We start from the raw sequence: 18,145 nt of genomic DNA, 5'->3' as shown, positions 1-18,145 counted from the left end.
TTCCTTTCCCTTGGCTTCCAGATGAGGAGGCAGAGGCCAGAAAGGACCCCACGATATCCCTAAATTTAAAGAAATAAGCCCAGATAGCTGGGCACAGTGGCTCATGCCTGTAATCCCAGCACTTTAGGAGGCCAAGTCAGGCAGATCACCTGAGGTCAGGAGTTCGAGACCAGCCTAGCCAACACGGTGAAACCCCATCTCTATTAAAAAATACAAAAATTAGCTGGGCTTGGTGGCACTTATGCCTGTAATCTCAGCTACTCAGGAGGCTGGGAGGTGGAGGCTGCAGTGAGCTGAGTGAGATGGCGCCACTGCACTCCAGCCTGGGCAACAGAGCAAGACTCTGTCTCAAAAAAAGAAAGAAGCCCAGAAATGAATCTTCCATCCTGACTGCCAAATCTTATGCTCTAGCCATAGATCAACCATCCTTGCATCTAGACCTGGATATAAGAGAGAGAAAAAGCAAGCAGTGGCACTTATACGGCACTCCTAAGAAGTGAGACACAGGTCTCTCCTTTCTCCATTCCCAAGACGTGCTTCCTCCAAGTGGACAGAGATTGGGGGAGGAGCGGCCCTGAAGCCTAAGAGAGGAAAGCAGATCTTATCTGTCTGCTGTCACACAGCTGCACCATCTGAGAAGTGGCAACCTTGCCCCTGCCTCCCTTCCACTGCAGCCCTCCAAAGCCCAGGGTAGTGGAAAGGGGGTTGCCTCAGCTGGTCCACATCAGACTTTCCAGGGAGGCTGCTTTCCACAGAGGGCACAGGATAGAGAGGAGTTGGAGGCATGCCTTTGGGAGGAGAATAACTAGCTGCATGGGCCAGCTGGGGAAAAGGCTTGTTGGCAGGAGAATGGGGAGAGACAGTAATTGTAATTTCTCCCCTGGGCTCCACGAGGGCACTTCTGCCCAGTCCTCCTTTTGCCCCAGCCGTAAAAACACCACACATAATCTAGAGCAGGAGATACAGCCCTACCCATATAGTCTCCCCAAGCCCACTCCTCCACACAAATACACACATCCTTCCATAAGCAGAATCTGCAAGCAGATATGACCTAGTCTTTGCCTAATCCCAGCTCCAAGCTCTTTCCACAGCAGACTTGGCTCAGGAAGTCAGCCAACCCCGCTGGAAGACAGAGCTCCTGGGGAAAGTGCGACGTGGCCGAGAGTATGCCCAGAAAGCAGGAGCCTTGACTGTGGGATTGGGGCGGAGCTGCCAGGCCGGTCCCAGCACCAATCCCAGGAAGCCCCCTCACAATCTTATTACCAGGAAGGCAGGGGCTACTTCCCACCCATTCACTCACTTCTGCAGGAACTCCTCCAGCCCACAGGGCTTTAGCACAAAGTCACCCACGTCCACATTCCTCAGGTCATCATGGGTGTAGCACAGGGTCTGGTGGATAAGCAAGTCTACAGTGGAGGAACCTGTGAAGGGTAAGGCAGGGGAAACAATGATGAGGGATGTCAGGGCAGATGGGTCTCAGTTTTCTCACCCTGATCCCCCTTCCCAGCTAAGTATTCTCCAGCACCATCACCAACCAGACAAAGCAGGCAAGTAGTTCAGAGTTGGGGAAAGTGACTGCACTAGAAAGCTGGGCCCAAAGTCAGCCCCCCCGCCCCCAAAGGAGCATCCTCACTGCCCTTCATCTGGGCCACAAGATGAGGTGGGAACGGAGTCCAAAACACAGTCATCCCCACCCCACTTCAAGGGATGCTCATACCCTCTCCCCCATCACTAACTTACAGTTGCAGGTGAAAGTGAGTGCCTCTTGAAGCCTGTCACACAACACAGTCACCTTCAGGTTGACTTCATCCCCTAGGTGCTCTGGGCTAGGGGTGACAGCACTCCAGACATAGCCGGTAAGGGAGTAGTCTTGGATGTCAGAGCCAGATCGAAGGCTGTACAGGAAGAAAAAATACCCTCACTGTGCCTTTAGAAGAGAGTAGTCGAGAAGAGGTCTGCTGGAACCCTCACGCTCGGAGGCTCAAGAGCCCCTCTGTCCCCAGTCAGCCCAGCCCTCCAAATTTGCAGGCCAGGATGGGGGCAGTGGGGTAGCAGCTCTGAGAAACCCCCATCTTGACACTTCTAACTGCAAAATGTTTCCCACCGTTGAACAGTACAAATAGTCCTAAAATGACAAAGCTTTCCATGCTAAGTTTAATGGAAAATTTTTTAATGAATCCATTTCCTTTCTCTTTTAGTTCCAGATAACACTCTTATCGCCAGCTGGGGTACATTTGCTCCTAAGGGCAACTGAGGGTCAGACCCTAGAGTGATCAGGATACTTTGACCAGTCAATGGAGGTTTCATGAATTTTGTTAAAAATGTGAAACATCTAAGATTTTAAAAACCCTGCAGACACTTGTTGTAGGAAGCATTTCATAGCTATGAATTGAGATTTATTTAATTATGGTGCTTCTTCCCTCCTAAAGGAAATTCTGAAATGGATGGCCCTCCTCCCCATCCCCCATAGCCCTCCCAAATCCCCTGCCCCATTCTTTAGCTCTTACATATCCAGCATGTGGCAAAATGCAGCAACCTCTTCATCTCTCTCTTCTGAGACCTCAAACAACTCATGGCCATTGGCAACGGTGTGGGGCCGGGAGCCCACCTTTAAGAGAAGAGGAGACGACTCAGTGCCTTTTCTCTCATGGTGTCCCCTCCCTATGAGGTACTCCCAGACCTAAACTCAAACTCTAGATGAAAAGATTTTCTAGTCACTCAACATTCAATGAAAGGGGTACAAGAACATATGGGACATCCGGGAATACATGTATCAGCTGTCCTAGGAGACCAGGAGCCAAGTTGAAGAAGGAGGTGAAGCTCTGGCTGACTACTGAAGCCTGGGTGACACGGACGAGAGTGTGGCCAAAGCTGCTTTAGGAGGGGACAGTCTGATGAGCGTGAGGCAGCCGGTAAGGCAATCCAGTGCTGTTGGGCCGCTCCTGCAACAAGGGCTTTCTGGGGGATTCTCCCAGAGACGTGATGGGGAGCAGAGCAGTCAGCTGTTTTTCCCAGCCCCTCCACTGAGGCTAGAGCAGGTGGGCTGCCCAAATGGTACCCAGGGAAGCTTGGCCCTGGTCAAAAACCTCAATATCCACGAGTCCCAGGGACCCAAAGCAGAGAGAGACCCAGAACCCTTAGATAGAGGAGATGACTCAGACACATGTGCCTTCTGGGCAAATGCCATTTGAGGAAGAAAGCGTCAAAGCAGTGGTCTGGGCAGGGGAGGACCTGGTAGAAGCTTGGCTCCTCTGGCTTCCAAGTCAGCCAGCTCTGAACAACTGGAATGTCAGGGATCCTGCCTTGGCCCCACTTCCTCTCTCAAAGTATGTGTGTGGTGGTGGGATTCTCAGACAAGGTCCTAAACGGTCTCCCATCCCAGAGCTGCTTTCAGTCACCCAGGAGGCTTCCTCAAGAAGCCCCTAGCAAGGCCTGTAGCCCAGCCCTAGGGAGAAGGAAGTGAGGGGGAGGGAGAGCTGGTGCATGACGGGTTTCTGCCTGAGAGGTCTGCTCAGGGCAGCCTGGGAGGCCATACTGGGGAACGAGGCTTCAGCTCAGATGGAGATTCGGCCGGCATGTGGTTCCAACAGCTGTTTCTGGGGGGAGTCTAGCTCCGGCCTGTGCACATCGCAACACCTCACATCTCTCATCCAACCCACTGGCTACTCTCAAGTCTTCCCTGCATCTTGGGGCAGATGACAGCAACTGAGCTCCTCATTTGAATATCCAGACTGTTTCCTCTGGTTGACCCTCTCTTGTTAAGCCTTGCTCCCCTGGGCGTGCATGGGCGGCGGGGGGCGGGGGAGCACAGAGGGGAGGGCAGCAGTGGGGACAGTTGGCATGTGAGGCCCTGGCTCTGCCAAGTTCGTGCCTGTGTCCCAGTCAAAACAATAGTACCACTGTCAGCAATTAACCCACAAGAGAGAGAAGGAGAGAGAGAGGAAGAAAAAAAGAGAGAGAGACAGTGGGGGGAGGGAAGAGAAGGCAAGACAGGGAGAGAGGGAGAGAACAGAGTGGCCACTGAAGGCCACTGTCATGCCCTTTCTGTACCACTCACTGGCACCATAAGAAAACAAAAGCCACTTACGTTTGCCCGGCTGGCAGGCCCTGGTGGCATCGCCCGATGCTGGCTGGGGGAGTCTGCCGGGCAGAGGCTGGCAGTGGGGATATCAGGCTGGCATTCGGAGCCAGCCATTTCCAAAGCTGGCTCCACTGGCCTGGGATAAGGAGGCTCCCTCCGGCTGGAAGCCCGACGAAAGCGGGGCGGTGGTATAGGCCGAGGGCCCAAGGGGTCCCCCCTCCCAGCAGGCTGAGACCCTGCAACAAGCTGAGCCGGGGAGGACCAAGGCCGCATTTCCCCACTCAGAACTGGCAAGAGCTTTTTGCTTTGTGCCTGCTTCTTCAAGGAGATTCTGGGCTGAGCTCTATCTCAGAACTCTGATGACATGCAGGGGATGGAGAAGGGTGAGGGAGTGGGGGAGGCAGGAGAGAGAAGGACTGACAGAGGTGACCACCTACCAGGGTGCCCTGATTCAGTGAGCAGGCCCAGCCCGGTGTGAGGAACTCAGAGCTGGGAACAGGAATCTCCCAGTCCCTATAAATAGCGGGAATAGCCCCACCTCTCAGAGCAGGGCCTTTAAAAATCCCTGAGCTCTAGGGATGGGATGTGGCTTATCCCAGGAGCTGATTCTGCTTTTGGGGGCCTCTCTTAGCAGAAGCAGAGGAAGGAAGAACTGTGTAGCTCCTCAGAGTTGGGAAGGTTCCCAAAGGCTAGACACAAGGTGGGAAAACCCCAGTGCCCCTTAAACAATGGCTAAGGAGGAAACCAGGACGGAATGAAATGGAATGCTAAGCTGTCACAGAAGGCATCAGCAGCCAGGGGCATCGGCTCACGCCTGTAATCCCAGCACTTTGGGAGGCCAAAGTGGACAGATCACCTGAGGTCAGGAGTTCGAGACCAGCCTGGCCAATGTGGTGAAACCCCGTCTCTACTAAAAATACAAAAATTAGGTAGGCGTGGTGGCAGGTGCCTCTAATCCCAGCTACTTGGGAGGCTGAGGCAGGAGAATCTTTTGAACCCGGGAGGCGGAGGCTACAGTGAGCCGAGATCATGCCACTGCACTCCAGCCTGGGTGACAGAGCGAGACTCCATCTCAAAAGAAAGGCATCAGCCATGGGGGTATCACTTGTCTCTTGACTCCTTGCAGCCAGGGTTTCCAGCGACCAAGGATGAAACACAAAGAGGCCTTCTGGTCCCACCCAGGAGATGCTGCTGAAGCTCCCCTAAACCAGAAAAAAGATCAGAGCTGCCCTGGTACCTGCCTAGGGGCTTTGACCTAGATAGTTCGCTATTTTACACTATGTACTGATAAAAATAAAATTATTTGTCATACCGTATATTTTTTCTAAGTATTTTCATTGTGAAAACAGAATGGGTAGAGATGAATAACGCAAGGGTTGCACAACAATGTGAATGTCATCAGTGCCACTGACTACACACTTACACACGGTTACGGTGGCGAATTTTACGTTACGTATATTTTATCACAATAAAGAACAGAGCAGGGGGAGAGAGAGAAAGAGAGAGAGAAAGGGAAGAGAGGAGAGAGAGGGCTTAGGAATGAGAGAGGCCAGGCTGAATGCTGGCCCTGCTATTGCTTGCTGTGTGGCTTTGGACTATGAGGAAGGGTTGTTGTGGAGATCTGGACCAGGGTCTGGCATTCAGTGGGCACTAAACAAGTGCTTACTATTGTGAATGATCTTCATCGCCACACAGTGTTTTTGGCAGAGCGGGGTCTCAGAGCAAGCGGAAGCAACTTGCTCTGGTCCAGAGAGCCATTCAGCCAGTCAATAATGAATCCCCTAACTCCCAATTCAGTCCTTACATCAGGAAGCAGGCACACGCTAGGAACCAGGATTTCCAAATGCCTGCCCCAGAAGGACCATTTTGGCCAAGATACATGAAACCTGGCCCTGAGAAGGAGCCCTCCCTCTACTGGTATCCACCCCAAATCAAGCCTCCCTTGGACCTCCCCTACAAGAGCCAGGGTCCCAGTGGCAGAAAAAGAGGGTAGGAGAGGCCTAAAGGGGTAAGGACTTGGCAGAGTTGGATGTAGAACAGCAGAGAGACTAGTCCCTGTTTCTGAAGGACATGGAGAAAGGAAGGCAGAAGAAACACAAGAAGGTGCTCACCGGGGCTGCAGAAATCCGACGGTTCTTGCCAGGCGTCGCATTCTTTCGGTTGCCATAGCGGGAGGCATAGGTGCGGGGGGGCACCTGAGGGGGCATAGTCTTGCTCCTGGCCACAGGTTTTCCAGAGGTGTCTTTGCTGAAGTCCAGGGGCCCTCGGCCCTCCTTCCAGCCCCTGGTGGCATCCCGCAGCATCTCCGCATCATAGGTCGATTTCAAGTTGAGCCTAGTAATTGCATCATTGATACCATCATAGTCCACAGACCCCAGTAGGCGCCCCTGACCCCCACCTCCCGGCACTTCTTCCTCTTCTAGGATCCGATGCTCTAGCAGTTTGCCCGGCAATTGTTCGACCAATGAGAAAGTGTTGATGTCATTGGGCTGGGAGATCTTGGAGGATGAGGGGGACCCCTTTCTGGGAGGCAGGGGAGGGGTATCCCAGATAGAAGCTCGGGGAGGCAGAGGAGGTGGGGATAGTTTCTTGCAAGAGCCCTCTATGTCCCCTGGTCCTGGGGATGAAGAAACTCCCCCATCTGAACCATCAAAAATGTAAAGGTAGTCCCCAGACAGGGAGCCCTTGGGCCAGGGATCTGGGCCAGGCAGGGGCCCTTGGGAGGTAGAGTGGTTGGGCGGCCCTTCCTGTGGGGAGAGTGAGTTGTAGTTGAGGGTAGGATCAGAGCCAGAGAGACCGCGTAACAGCTTGAGGTCGGTCCGCCTTCCTGCCGGCTTGCTGTAGAAGTCTACCCCAGGCTCATCCCAGCTGATGAGAGAGGGGTCTGCGTTCTGTTTGGCTCTATTCTCCTCCTTGTCGTGCCGGAGCCGGGACAGGGCATCATACTCCATCTGCAGGGCTTCGGCCATCGCCAGCTCTTTGCGGCTGATGCCCACCGACTCCAGGGACTTCCAGTGTTCCCCATTGCCCTGAGTCGAAGACATGGCGAGGACGGGGGACACAGGTGACAAAGAAGTCTCTACTTCCTGCCAACGTCAGTTCTGGAGGGTTGTGACATGCTGTCTGGGCATCTGCAGGGGTAAAAATATCAATCAGTCACAAAGAGAGATTTACTAATAATCCAATTTAGGTGACATAATCTGGGCCAGTGCCTGTTTCTTTGGTGTGTACAACTAATGGAAAGCATAGAAAGACAGAGGAAAAAAGGGATACCAAGACAACTTTACCTATTTATTATATCCAACTACCCATCCATTCATCTCTACGTGCCTCATCTCTGCGCCCTAATCCCTATACTCACCTCTGTCATTTGTGCTCCAAAAAGAGAAAGGCACCTCTTTTTTTTTTTTTTTTTTTGAGACGGAGTCTCACTGTGTCGCCCAGGCTAGAGTGCAACGGTGCGATCTCGGCTCACTGCAACCTCCGCCTCCCAGGTTCAAGTGATTCTCCTGCCTCAGCCTCCCAAGTAGCTGGGATTACAGGCGCCCACCACCGCGTCTGGCTAATTTTTGTATTTTTAGTACAGACAGGGGTTTGTCATGTTGGCTAGGCTTGTTTCGAACTCCTGACCTCAGGTGATCCACCCGCCTCGGCCTCCCAAAGTGCTGGGATTACAGGCGTGAACCACCACTCCCAGCCAAAAGGCACCTTCTATTACCCAAGAAGAAGAGATGGAAGCAAAGCTTCTCCAGTCAATTTGAAGAGGACAGCTTTCATACACTACTGGTGGGGACTGTAAAATGGTACAACCACTCTGGGAAACAGCTTCTTAAAAAGGTAAACATACACCTAACATAGGATTCAACTATCACTCCTACTTATCCAAGAAAAATAAAAGCATATGTCCACACAAAGACTTGCTTATGAATATCCACAGCAGCTTTATTTGTAATATCCCAAAATGTCCATCAACAGTGAATGGATTTTTAAAAATGTGATGTCTATACAATTGAATACTACTTGGCAATAAAAAGGAATGAATTATTGGCAAAGGCAATAACATGGATAATCTTAAAATAGCTTTGCTGAGTAAAAGATGCCAGAAAAAACAGTATGACTATGTAAGATCCATTTATATAAAATTCTGGAAAATGCAAACTGATCTATAATGACAGCAGATCAGCGGTATATGGGGGACAGAGTGGAAAAAGGGGTGGACTACAAAGGGACACAAGAGAACCTTTGGAGGTGATGAATGTTTATTATCTTGCTTGTGGCTTCTTTGGTATACTCACATGTCAAAACTTATCAAACTATACACTTTCAATATGCATATTTTATTATATGTCAATTACACCTCAATAAAACTATAAATGAAAAGTACAAGAGAACCCTGTTAAACGGACCTTGTAATTACTCAGCTTGCACTAGGATCCTCCCCAAATACACCAATATATAAAAGAAAACAAAGCTTGCCAACAGGTGAGACCCGGCTACCTGATCTCATATGGGTATGCCAAAAATATTGATTTCCCCGCCCCCACCCCCCCGCCACAGCCCTCAGAAGGCCACACAGGATCTCCAGGCCAGTGCTTCCACTTACTTCAGTGCTGGTATCCTTTTCTCTAGAAGCCATCATGTGAACAGAGTTGAGAAGCACTCAACAAATGGTGGTAATGACAAGGTCAGTCTGGCCCAGTGGTTCTCAACCCCAGCTGCAACATTAGGAACACTGGGGGAACTTTTAAAAAGTACTGAAGGCTGGCCGGGTGCAGTGGCTCACGCCTATAATCCCAGCACTTTGGGAGGCTGAGGTAGACAGATCACCTGAGGTCAGGAGTTTGAGACCAGCCTGGCTAACATGCCAAATACAAAAAATTAGCCAGGCGTGGTGGCATGCGTCTGTAATCCCAGCTACTCAGGAGGCTGAGGCAGGAGAATCACTTGTTGCAGTGAGCTGAGATTACATCATTGCATTCCAGCTTGGGCAACAAGAGCGAAACTTCGTCTAAAAAAAAAAAAAAAGTACTCAAGCCCGAATACTCTCAAGAGATTCCGATTTAATTGATCTGCGGTAGGGTAATGGTATTTTTTAAAAACTTCCCAGGAGATTCTAATGTGTAGCCCAACCTGAGAACTGTGAATCTATGAATGTGTGTTTGTGATTAGGCTGGGGGAGACCAGTGTGAAGTAGTCACTTCTGACTCTTAGCATCAGCAGCCAAAAGGTTGACAGTTCCATAAAAATTATCAAAAAATGTTCATTCTATTGTACTGCTTCACCCAACAGGTAACAAACATGAAATTACTCCTCATGATTAGAATGTTGAAAACATCAATAGGAAAAAGGCTCAGATAGATTCTTGGGTGGCAAGTTGCTTAGATTCAAAGTAAGTTAGGACAAAGTTATCCCTTTCCCTGGGGTGCCCTCCCAGGACCCTGGTACATCTGTCAGGTATAGGCACAGGACCCTGGTCTGAAGGGTTCTGGCTCAGTGAATCTGACAACTATTGCGCTTAGGAATTAGTTCACCAAGGAGAGACCGGCCCAAGCCCAGCCTCAGAGTATCTAAAGCAGTTCACTGTTAACTTAATTTCTCTGCCTTTCCACAGCTCCTTACAGATCACTTTTTATCCACAGTGGGTATGAGGGAGTCTTGCTATTTGAAATTCAAAAGAGTAGCATAAGCAGATGGAGATATCCAGAACCTAGCTGCCTGGAGCTGGGAGACTGGTCCCAGGAAAAGGAGGGCCTAGTGCCTTACAGATAGAAGACACCAGATAAATGCTCAAAGTTGGATTGGGCTTAGGCATGTTAATCCAGAGAATGATTGTGTATTTTCAGTGCTGAGCTAGGACAAGCAGAGTATTAAGATTTGCCTTAGCAGGCACTCCTCTGAGGAGGAAAATTCAGGCCACTGGAAATAATCTTTTTCAACTTCCAGCCTCTCTTCCAACACTCACTTATGCACACTTGCACTCAGCTTCACTTTCTTCCTTTTGGCCCAGGGGAAGCAGATTCCTGCCTCCTGCTGAGGCACAACCCTCTTCTGCTCTTGCCCCATCCATTTCATCTCTAGGATAATGCTCCATGGATTTCCCTTCCCTCTCCTGTATCTTCAATCTCTTCTCCTTAACGTGGTTTTTCTCTTCAGCACATAAACATGCCTCATCTAATCTTAACAAGAAAGGAAAAACCCCACACCCTAAAACACCTCCCCTTAACTTTTTTTTTTTTCTTTTAAGATGGAGTTTTGGCCGGGCACGGTGGCTCAAGCCTGTAATCCCAGCACTTTGGGAGGCCGAGACGGGCGGATCACGAGGTCAGGAGATCGAGACCATCCTGGCTAACACAGTGAAACCCCGTCTCTACTAAAAAAATACAAAAAACTAGCCGGGCGAGGTGGTGGGCGCCTGTAGTCCCAGCTACTTGGGAGGCTGAGGCAGGAGAATGGCGTAAACCCGGGAGGCGGAGCTTGCAGTGAGCTGAGATCCGGCCACTGCACTCCAGCCTGGGCGACAGAGCGAGACTCCGTCTCAAAAAAAAAAAAAAAATAAGATGGAGTTTTGCTCTTGTTGCCCAGGCTGGAGTACAACGGCATGATCTGGGCTCACTGCAACCTCTGCCTCCCAAGTTCAAGTGATTCTCCTGCCTCAGCCTCCTGAGTAGCTGGGATTACAGGCATGCGCCACCACGCCCAGCTGATTTTGTATTTTTAGTAGAGACAGGGTTTCTCCATGTTGGTCAGGCTGGTCACGAACTCCCAATCTCAGGTGATCCACCCGCCTCAGCCTTCCAAAGTGCTGGGATTACAGGAGTCAGCCACCGCACCCGGCTCCCCTTAACTTTTTTGTCCTCTCTGTTCATCCTTCCGTTCTCAGCCAAGCTTCCAGAGAGTGGACTACACCTGATATTTCCAAATTCTCCCTTCCCATTTACTCTTTAACTCACTGTAATCTGGTGTCTGCCCCCTACATCCCACTAAAACTGCTCCTGCAACAATGCCTGGGCTGCCCAGTTCGGTAGCCATTTCCACCTGCCTGGACACTGCTGCTGTATTTGACTCTACAAACCATTCCCTTCTTTCTTAAACCCTCTCCCCCTGGCTTTCATGAAGATATTTTTCTCTTGTTCTCCATCTCCTCCTTCTTTGTCTTCCTCTTCCTTTGTCCACCCCTGAAATGTTGGTGTTGGCTCAGGATTCTATTCTCAGCTTACTGTTAACTCTACCCCCACTGCTCGGGCAATCTCATCTATTCTTGTTTCCTATCCATACTACTCACATGTTAATGATTCCAAATATGTATCTCTCCTTCAAGTTTATATGCCCACTCATATCTCAAAATCCAAATGTCCAAAACTCAACTATCATCTTCTTTCCTCCCCACAATCTGCTCCTTGCTCCTAGTTCCCCATTGTGGTGAATGGCACCACCCAGTCCCCCAAGCCAAAATCCTGTAGTCATCCTAGAGTCCCCCTTCCTTTCACTCCTCTCTCCAATTGCCAAGGCATGCCACCTTTTCCTCCTTAACACTTCCCAAAGCTAATCTTTCCTTCTATCCTAACTGTGGTTGCCCTAATTCAGGCCCTTGTCTTCTCTCATTTGGGCTAATACAATGGCCTCCTAATAGTTCTTCCCCCTACTAACCTTGGCCTCTTCAAGGCTTTTTCACAGAGCATCCTGAGGGCTCTTCTAAAATGTAAATCTCATCACCTCGCTTCCTGCTTAAGATCCTTCAAAGGCTCTCTGATTTCTCATAAGACTCTCTCCTGCCCTGCTCTCCCTCTCATCTCCAACCATTCATGACCATGTATGTGATACCTCCGTGATTTGGTTCAAGTTGTTCCAAATTGCTAGTTGCTATTGGCTCCCAATAGCAACCAGTGTATATTTTAAACACAGGTTTAAGATATTTTATTCAAAATTACATGTTTATGGATCTATCACCCCTACTATGTTCCTCAAGTTCCAAATTCCCATCATTTCCACCGAGCTTGAACTGGAACGTCAGGGCAGAACCTTCTGGGACTGTGGGGAATTTTCAGACATGGAGATGGGTGGTCAGGATGTAACTGGTGTGCTCCTTAGTATCCTTCAAACACAGGACTGGGTTTTGGAACTAACCAAGTTGGATTGGCATCTGTAAGACAGGTGCAAGGATGACAAGAAAACCACACACAATGCCTTCCAGCTCTGAGATTCCTTGATTCCAACCTACCAATTCCTTAGGTCAAATCTCTGAGAGGACTCCAAAATTACAGGAAAGAGAAGGAAAGGGTGATCCCAGGGTGATCCAAGCAGGCGCTGTTCCTGAAGCTCTTCCCAGACTGGAATTCAGACGGAAGAAAGGCGAGCTACCCGTCTCTAACCACCATCCTCCTGGCTCTGGGACAGGCCGCCACTAGACTGTCTCAGCCACACAGGGAAGGAAGCCCAGCTCTCTGACAGATCTCACGCCCGGGGCCACACTGGCAATGCTCCTCCCAAAGGCTCAGCACTCAGCTCACTATGATGCTGAGAGGTGGCAGTGAGGAAACAGGACAAACAGCATCCCCCACAGGACTAGGGGGGCCACCCCCAAGGTGAAGTAAAGGTTCAGAGAGCAGCAGCCAGACATGAGGGAACTCCAGAGACGGAAAGGCAGGAGCAACCAGTCCCAACGACCTTGAAACACAGCGAGCTGGCTTCCTCTAAAAATTCAAGCCCTAGATTTCATTTTCCAGGACTAGAGGATACGCAGAAAGTATTTTAGGAATCAGGGTTTCATGTTTCCTGCCTCCCCGCTTCCCCAATTCAGTTCTCTCTCTGTCAGGTTCTACATTAGAAATTGCTCTAGGGCCAGGCGTGGTGGCTCATGTCTGTAATCCTAGCACTTTGGGAAGCCAAGGTGGGAGGATTACTTGAGCCCAGGGTTCAAGACCATCCTGTGGGGGGATAAAATTAGCTGGGTGTGGTGGCATGCACCTGTAGTCCCAGCTACTTGGAAGGGTAAAGTGGATGGATTGCTTGAGCCTGGGAGTTTGAGGCTACAGTGAGCCATGATCATGCCATTGCACTCCAGTCTGAGTGACAGAGACCCTGTCTCAAATAAAATAAATAAAATAAAATAAAAATAAAGATTGCTCTATTCCCTTAGTCTTCAAGGGCTACTAGGGATTCTGTATAAAAATAAATAGCCATGTTGGTCCCTTGAAAGAGGAAGGGTAGACCAGGGCCTGCATCTCTGCTACTCTACAGCCCATCCAGGGAGAGATGGCTGGGGCCAGTGCCACGATGTCACACAACTCCAGGGGGCACCCCACACATTGTATTCTATGTGAATGACAACCCCTGACCACAAAAAATAAAACCATGTGAATGGTGCCTCCTGGAGTTATACACCTTGGTGGTTCAGGCTGCGTTCTCTCCTAATGTCTACCTCCTAGAAAACAGATGGAAATCGTCCAGAAGGTCTGTTACAGCAAGTTTTCTTTCACCACCTGCCTGCAATAATTGTTAACATTTCCCCACATTTGCTCTTTCTTGTTCTACTTTACCATTTGAAACTAAGATGCCCTTTGCAAAGTGTGCGTAAGAAACACTTTGCCTCTAAAAACTTCAGTCTGAATCTCTGAGAGCAAGGGCATTCTCCTATGTAAACACAATGCCATGAGCACACCCACAAAACTTAACATTGACAACAATAATATCATCTAATGCACACTCCACATTTGAGTGACCGCAATTGTCTGTCATCTGGGAAGCTTTAAAAATATATACATTCCCGGCCTCTCCTCTGGAGGTTCTGACTCAGTAGGGTGAGTGCCTGGATGCTGGATGCTTCAAAAGCCCCTAAAGTGATTCGAATGTGCAGTCACATTTGACCCCACAGAAGAGGATTTCAGAACTCTCAGGAAGACAAGAGGACCTGGGTAGAGGCACCCCAAAAAGCACCAGTCAGCTGATGAAACAAGAGGATATGCCTATGGCCAAGCAGGTCGGTGCCAGGGTCTGAGTTGCACCAGGCACCAAACTCAGTCTCACAGCTGCCCACAGATGGCTGAGGGCTGGCCAGGGAGGAAATGGGGTCAGGACAGAGTGACACAATGGTTCAGAGTCAAAGGGTGGAAAGAAAGGAGAGGGCACTCCCTCCAGTGGAGCTGGCTCTGTTTAGTCCCTGTGCCAGAGTGGGAGGAGCCCAGGGGCCACCACTGGAGCCAGTGGGTGGTGAGGGTTCCTGCTGTCTTGCTGGAAGGCACCCTAACAGAATGGTTCTGCTTGGGACTGGGAGAATCTAGAGGACTCTGGGTCATCTCTTCCCCATACCCTGAGCCACAGATTGGATCCCAATGGGTGTTGAGTATCAGCTACATGCCAGGCCAGGCACATACATATCTAAAGACTAGAAGTAATCAGATGACTATGGCACAATTCCAGGGAGCTTACAATCTAGCAAAGGTGGCAGACACACACATAAGGAATCCAATCCCCTCTTGGGGTGTAAAGCAGGAAGCAAGAAGGTACTGCATTTCTTGGACCATCTTCAGTGGGTAGGGAAAATAGAAAGCTCTCAAGCAAGGTGGTGAAGAATATGCAGGGTTTCAAGCCCGCAGTCTTGGGCATCCTGATTTTCAGTAGATTTTACTAAGGGAAGAGAATCAGCTCTAGGACTTCCCCAGGAAGGGACCCTCAGCACCTCCCTTAAGGGCAGGCAAGGTCAGGGAGTCAGAAGCCATAAGGACTTAAACCCTTTGGTGTCCAGGTTTTTCTCTTCAGAGAGGACCTCCACTTCTATCTATCCCCCAGCACCCACACTCAGCCATATCTCCAATCCCACTGGCTTTGCAGCTGGGGACGCTGCCCTGCATCTCACTCCACACACGTGCCACTGGCTCCACCTGCCCCTCCCACAGCCTGGCTCTAACAGGGAACATCAACACACTCTGCCAGGAATCTGACTCCTCCAGCAGGGAGATGTATTAAGGTCAAGCCGGCCAGCTCCCAGCCTCCAACAAATGTGCATCTGATCCCTGCTTCCTTATGGAAAACCCACAGGTTGTCTACTGCTCTATAAGCAAGCTTCTTTGATGGCAGATCTATTATGGAATCACATGCACCAATAAGGTATTTCTCTGCTCTGGAGTGTGTGCCCTCTGGGTACCTCTCATTTAGTTTCAAATGTGAGAAGACAGAAAATAACAGTTTGTGTTTTCTTCCCACTTATACATCCCCTCTCTAGTGACCTCTATAGCTAAACAAAAGCAGCCCCACACAGTCTGGCATTTCCTACCAGGACTTACTCTCCATCCTTCTACTCCCTGCGTATACCATACCCTGGACTCTCCAATAATTTGAAGCCAAAGTGCACAAAAGAGTTTAGTGAAAGTCCTTCTGGGTCCTAGACAAGCAGAGGGACAGGAGTTGGAGCCTGTGGGTCACAGCTACGTAAAATCAGGTCTGCGTGCACTGCTGACTCCAACTCAGAGACCCCGATTCTAGCTCAGAAACCATTTGGCCTCATGCACACACATAGAATCCTTGGAGATCATAGCTCCTGCCACATACCCTGTAGACTGTGGGCTCTGCATATGAGGAGAGACCAGGATGGAAGAGGTGAGGCAGCTTGTGGCTCCCTAAAAACTTTCCTTCCTCTAGAGCTGGCAATTTTGATTGCAGGGCCAGGGACCAGAAGCTGGCAATCAACTGAATGGAACATTTGGCAAAGACGGAAGAAAAGCCTTGGCAGTATGTGTATTTCTAACCCAGGAATCATCCCAGGAGCCAGAGCAGCCACATCTCTGTCTGGTTCCTACTTCCTGCTTCCTCCTCCCCTCTTCCCTCACCCAAGAACCAATCCTTCTCATCCAGTTCACCCCAGGTTCCCTCTAAGGGCATGGTAGTTATGAGGGACTCCTCCAGCTTTCTTGGCCTTCCGGAGAAAGGTAGGGGGACAGGAAAGGTCCCAGGATGACCTCCCCTGACCAACCTTGGCCTCCAGCTGAGGAGACCACTGAGGGAACTTCTTTACACACAACTTTCACAGCAGCCCATCCCGTATCAGAAAAACAGCCACAGAATTTCCAAAAAGCAACACCTAGGAAACCCTAAATGCTCTGAAAATACTGTAGATGCTGCGAAGTAGAAAAGAAGCTCCTATGAAAGAGGACACAGAAAATGGGTGGAGTTGGAGATGAAGACACAGAAAATGGGTGGAGTTGGAGATGAAGACACAGCAGCTCTCTTTAGGCCTGGCCTCCCCCATCTACCACCTTTCTCAGCTTTGCCTCAACACAGCATTTGCTTCCTATAAACTGAGGTCTCCTGCAAGGCCCAGATTGTCACCACTGTCACCTCCAACCTCAGCTCAGCTTCCTTAGCTCATGCCCTTGGGAATCCAGTTCTGCAGGATTCATTCCTGTGTGGGTGGGGAAGACTCCCTGGAGGATGCCAGCCTGTTCAGCAGAGTCCATAAAGCAAGCCCCAGCTGTTCCCATCCAGCCAGGGCACCAAACTGAGGAAACAACATACCAACAAGGCTCTGCTCTGCCTGGAGGGCTCATCAGAGAGAGGACAGGAAAGGCCACGGCAGAGGAGCTGCCTCCCCAAGTCCTCTGCACTGGGCTCGGTGGGGCTGGGCTAACCCAACTGGGTCTGCAAGGAGCAAGGAGGCAGTGCGGAGGCGTGCTTCAAATGAGGGCCCAGTCCCACTGCAAGGGGATGAGGATGTATGTCGGGGTAACTGCAGAGGCACCGGACTGATCAGAGGGCACTGAATAATGTCAGTGAGACCATCCTCCAGAAGGAAGACATCCTTCCTGGGGGCTGACACTTTCTTTTTGAGCGAGTGTCTCTAATTCAGTCAATTATAATAATAGCTAGGGTGCTTTCTGGTAGCACCTTTCTCAGACGTCCAAAATGTTCTCTCGCGTCTTGATGACAGGGTCCTCCTTTCTGTCCCCGATGAGAGGGAGGACCACTAAGGCTAAGTGGCTTTGTACTGTGTCTCCCACTGGAGCTGCTCCAGAGTCGGGAAAATATTGTAGACCCAATGAAGGGAGGCTGGCATGGTGGGAATACTCAGAAACACTCTTGGCCCCAGCCTTGTGCTCTCCCCTGCAAGTATACACTCAGCACAGATATGCCAGAGCCCCAGTACCCAGAAGGATCACACACATAAGAGTAGAGCAGGCAGGTCCAGCAGCTCCCAGGTGGTGGTGCTGTCTGTAGGGAGGATGGGGGTGACTGCCTGTAAGCCTGGGTGCAGGCGCCAATGGGCAGGGCCAGGCTGTGTGGGTGGTGGGCTGCTGGCAGCTGACAGCCACCTGCTCAGCTCTGAGGGCCAAAGGAAGTCAAGCAGAAAAAGGCAGAGCCAGCCATCCATGGGAACCAGCTAAGGTGCCGACCAGCCCCCACGCCACGCTTCTTTCCTCCCTTGGGATAGGAAGGCTCTCCATCACGTGCCCACAGCCCGGCCCACTATCCCTGTGCTATCACGGTGTTCCTCAACTGGCAAGCTAGACTCAGAGTCTAATGATAAAGCAGGGTATCTTCAGGTATGCTAACTTCAGGTATTATCTTCAGGTAATGCTAACTCCTCAAATATCAAGGCAATCCCTAATAGATTACACTCACTCTCAGGGACCTGAAGCCATAGGGATCACACAAACCGTGTGTAACCCCCAACCCCTCCTCACACTTTTCCCCCTGCACCCCACACACACATCTACATCTCCCCACTACATACACACCGCACACTTCCCATGCTTATCCCATACCCCTCACACCCTCCCCATACACACCCTACTCTCCCCCCACACACCCTACTCTCCCCCGACACACACCCTCCTGCTCACTCACTCCCTCACCAGCTCTCCCAGGAGAAGAGAAGAGAGGAAGCTGGCCTAGACCCATAAGGTCACACTCTTTTTTCTTTTTTTTGAGACGGAGTCTCGCTCTGTCGCCCAGGCTGGAGTGCGGTGGAGTGATCTTGGCTTACTGCAAGCTCCGCCTCCAGGTTCAAGCAATTCTCTGCCTCAGCCTCCTGAACCACAGTCACCCGCCACCACGCCCAGCTAATTTTTTGTA

At 50.5% G+C, this 18,145-nt stretch overlaps 1 protein-coding gene across 2 annotated transcripts in view; it reads right to left on the bottom strand.

The window, feature by feature from the left end:
* Positions 1-18,145, bottom strand: part of PIK3C2B (phosphatidylinositol-4-phosphate 3-kinase catalytic subunit type 2 beta) — a 71,044-nt gene that overhangs the window by 39,715 nt on the left and 13,184 nt on the right. For both annotated transcript variants that reach the window (XM_010369791.2, XM_030934997.1), the window contains exons 2-5: positions 6,193-7,212; positions 2,508-2,608; positions 1,741-1,895; positions 1,301-1,421 (exon numbers count right to left, since the gene is read on the bottom strand). In XM_010369791.2, coding sequence (XP_010368093.1) covers positions 1,301-1,421; positions 1,741-1,895; positions 2,508-2,608; positions 6,193-7,125 — 1,310 coding nt within the window. In that variant the 5' untranslated portion in view covers positions 7,126-7,212. The remainder of the gene's footprint in view (positions 1-1,300; positions 1,422-1,740; positions 1,896-2,507; positions 2,609-6,192; positions 7,213-18,145) is intronic.

Source organism: Rhinopithecus roxellana, chromosome 8 (assembly GCF_007565055.1).
Source record: "Rhinopithecus roxellana isolate Shanxi Qingling chromosome 8, ASM756505v1, whole genome shotgun sequence".
In the NCBI taxonomy this organism is placed as follows: domain Eukaryota; kingdom Metazoa; phylum Chordata; class Mammalia; order Primates; family Cercopithecidae; genus Rhinopithecus; species Rhinopithecus roxellana.
This window is presented reverse-complemented; position numbering and strand designations above follow the sequence as displayed.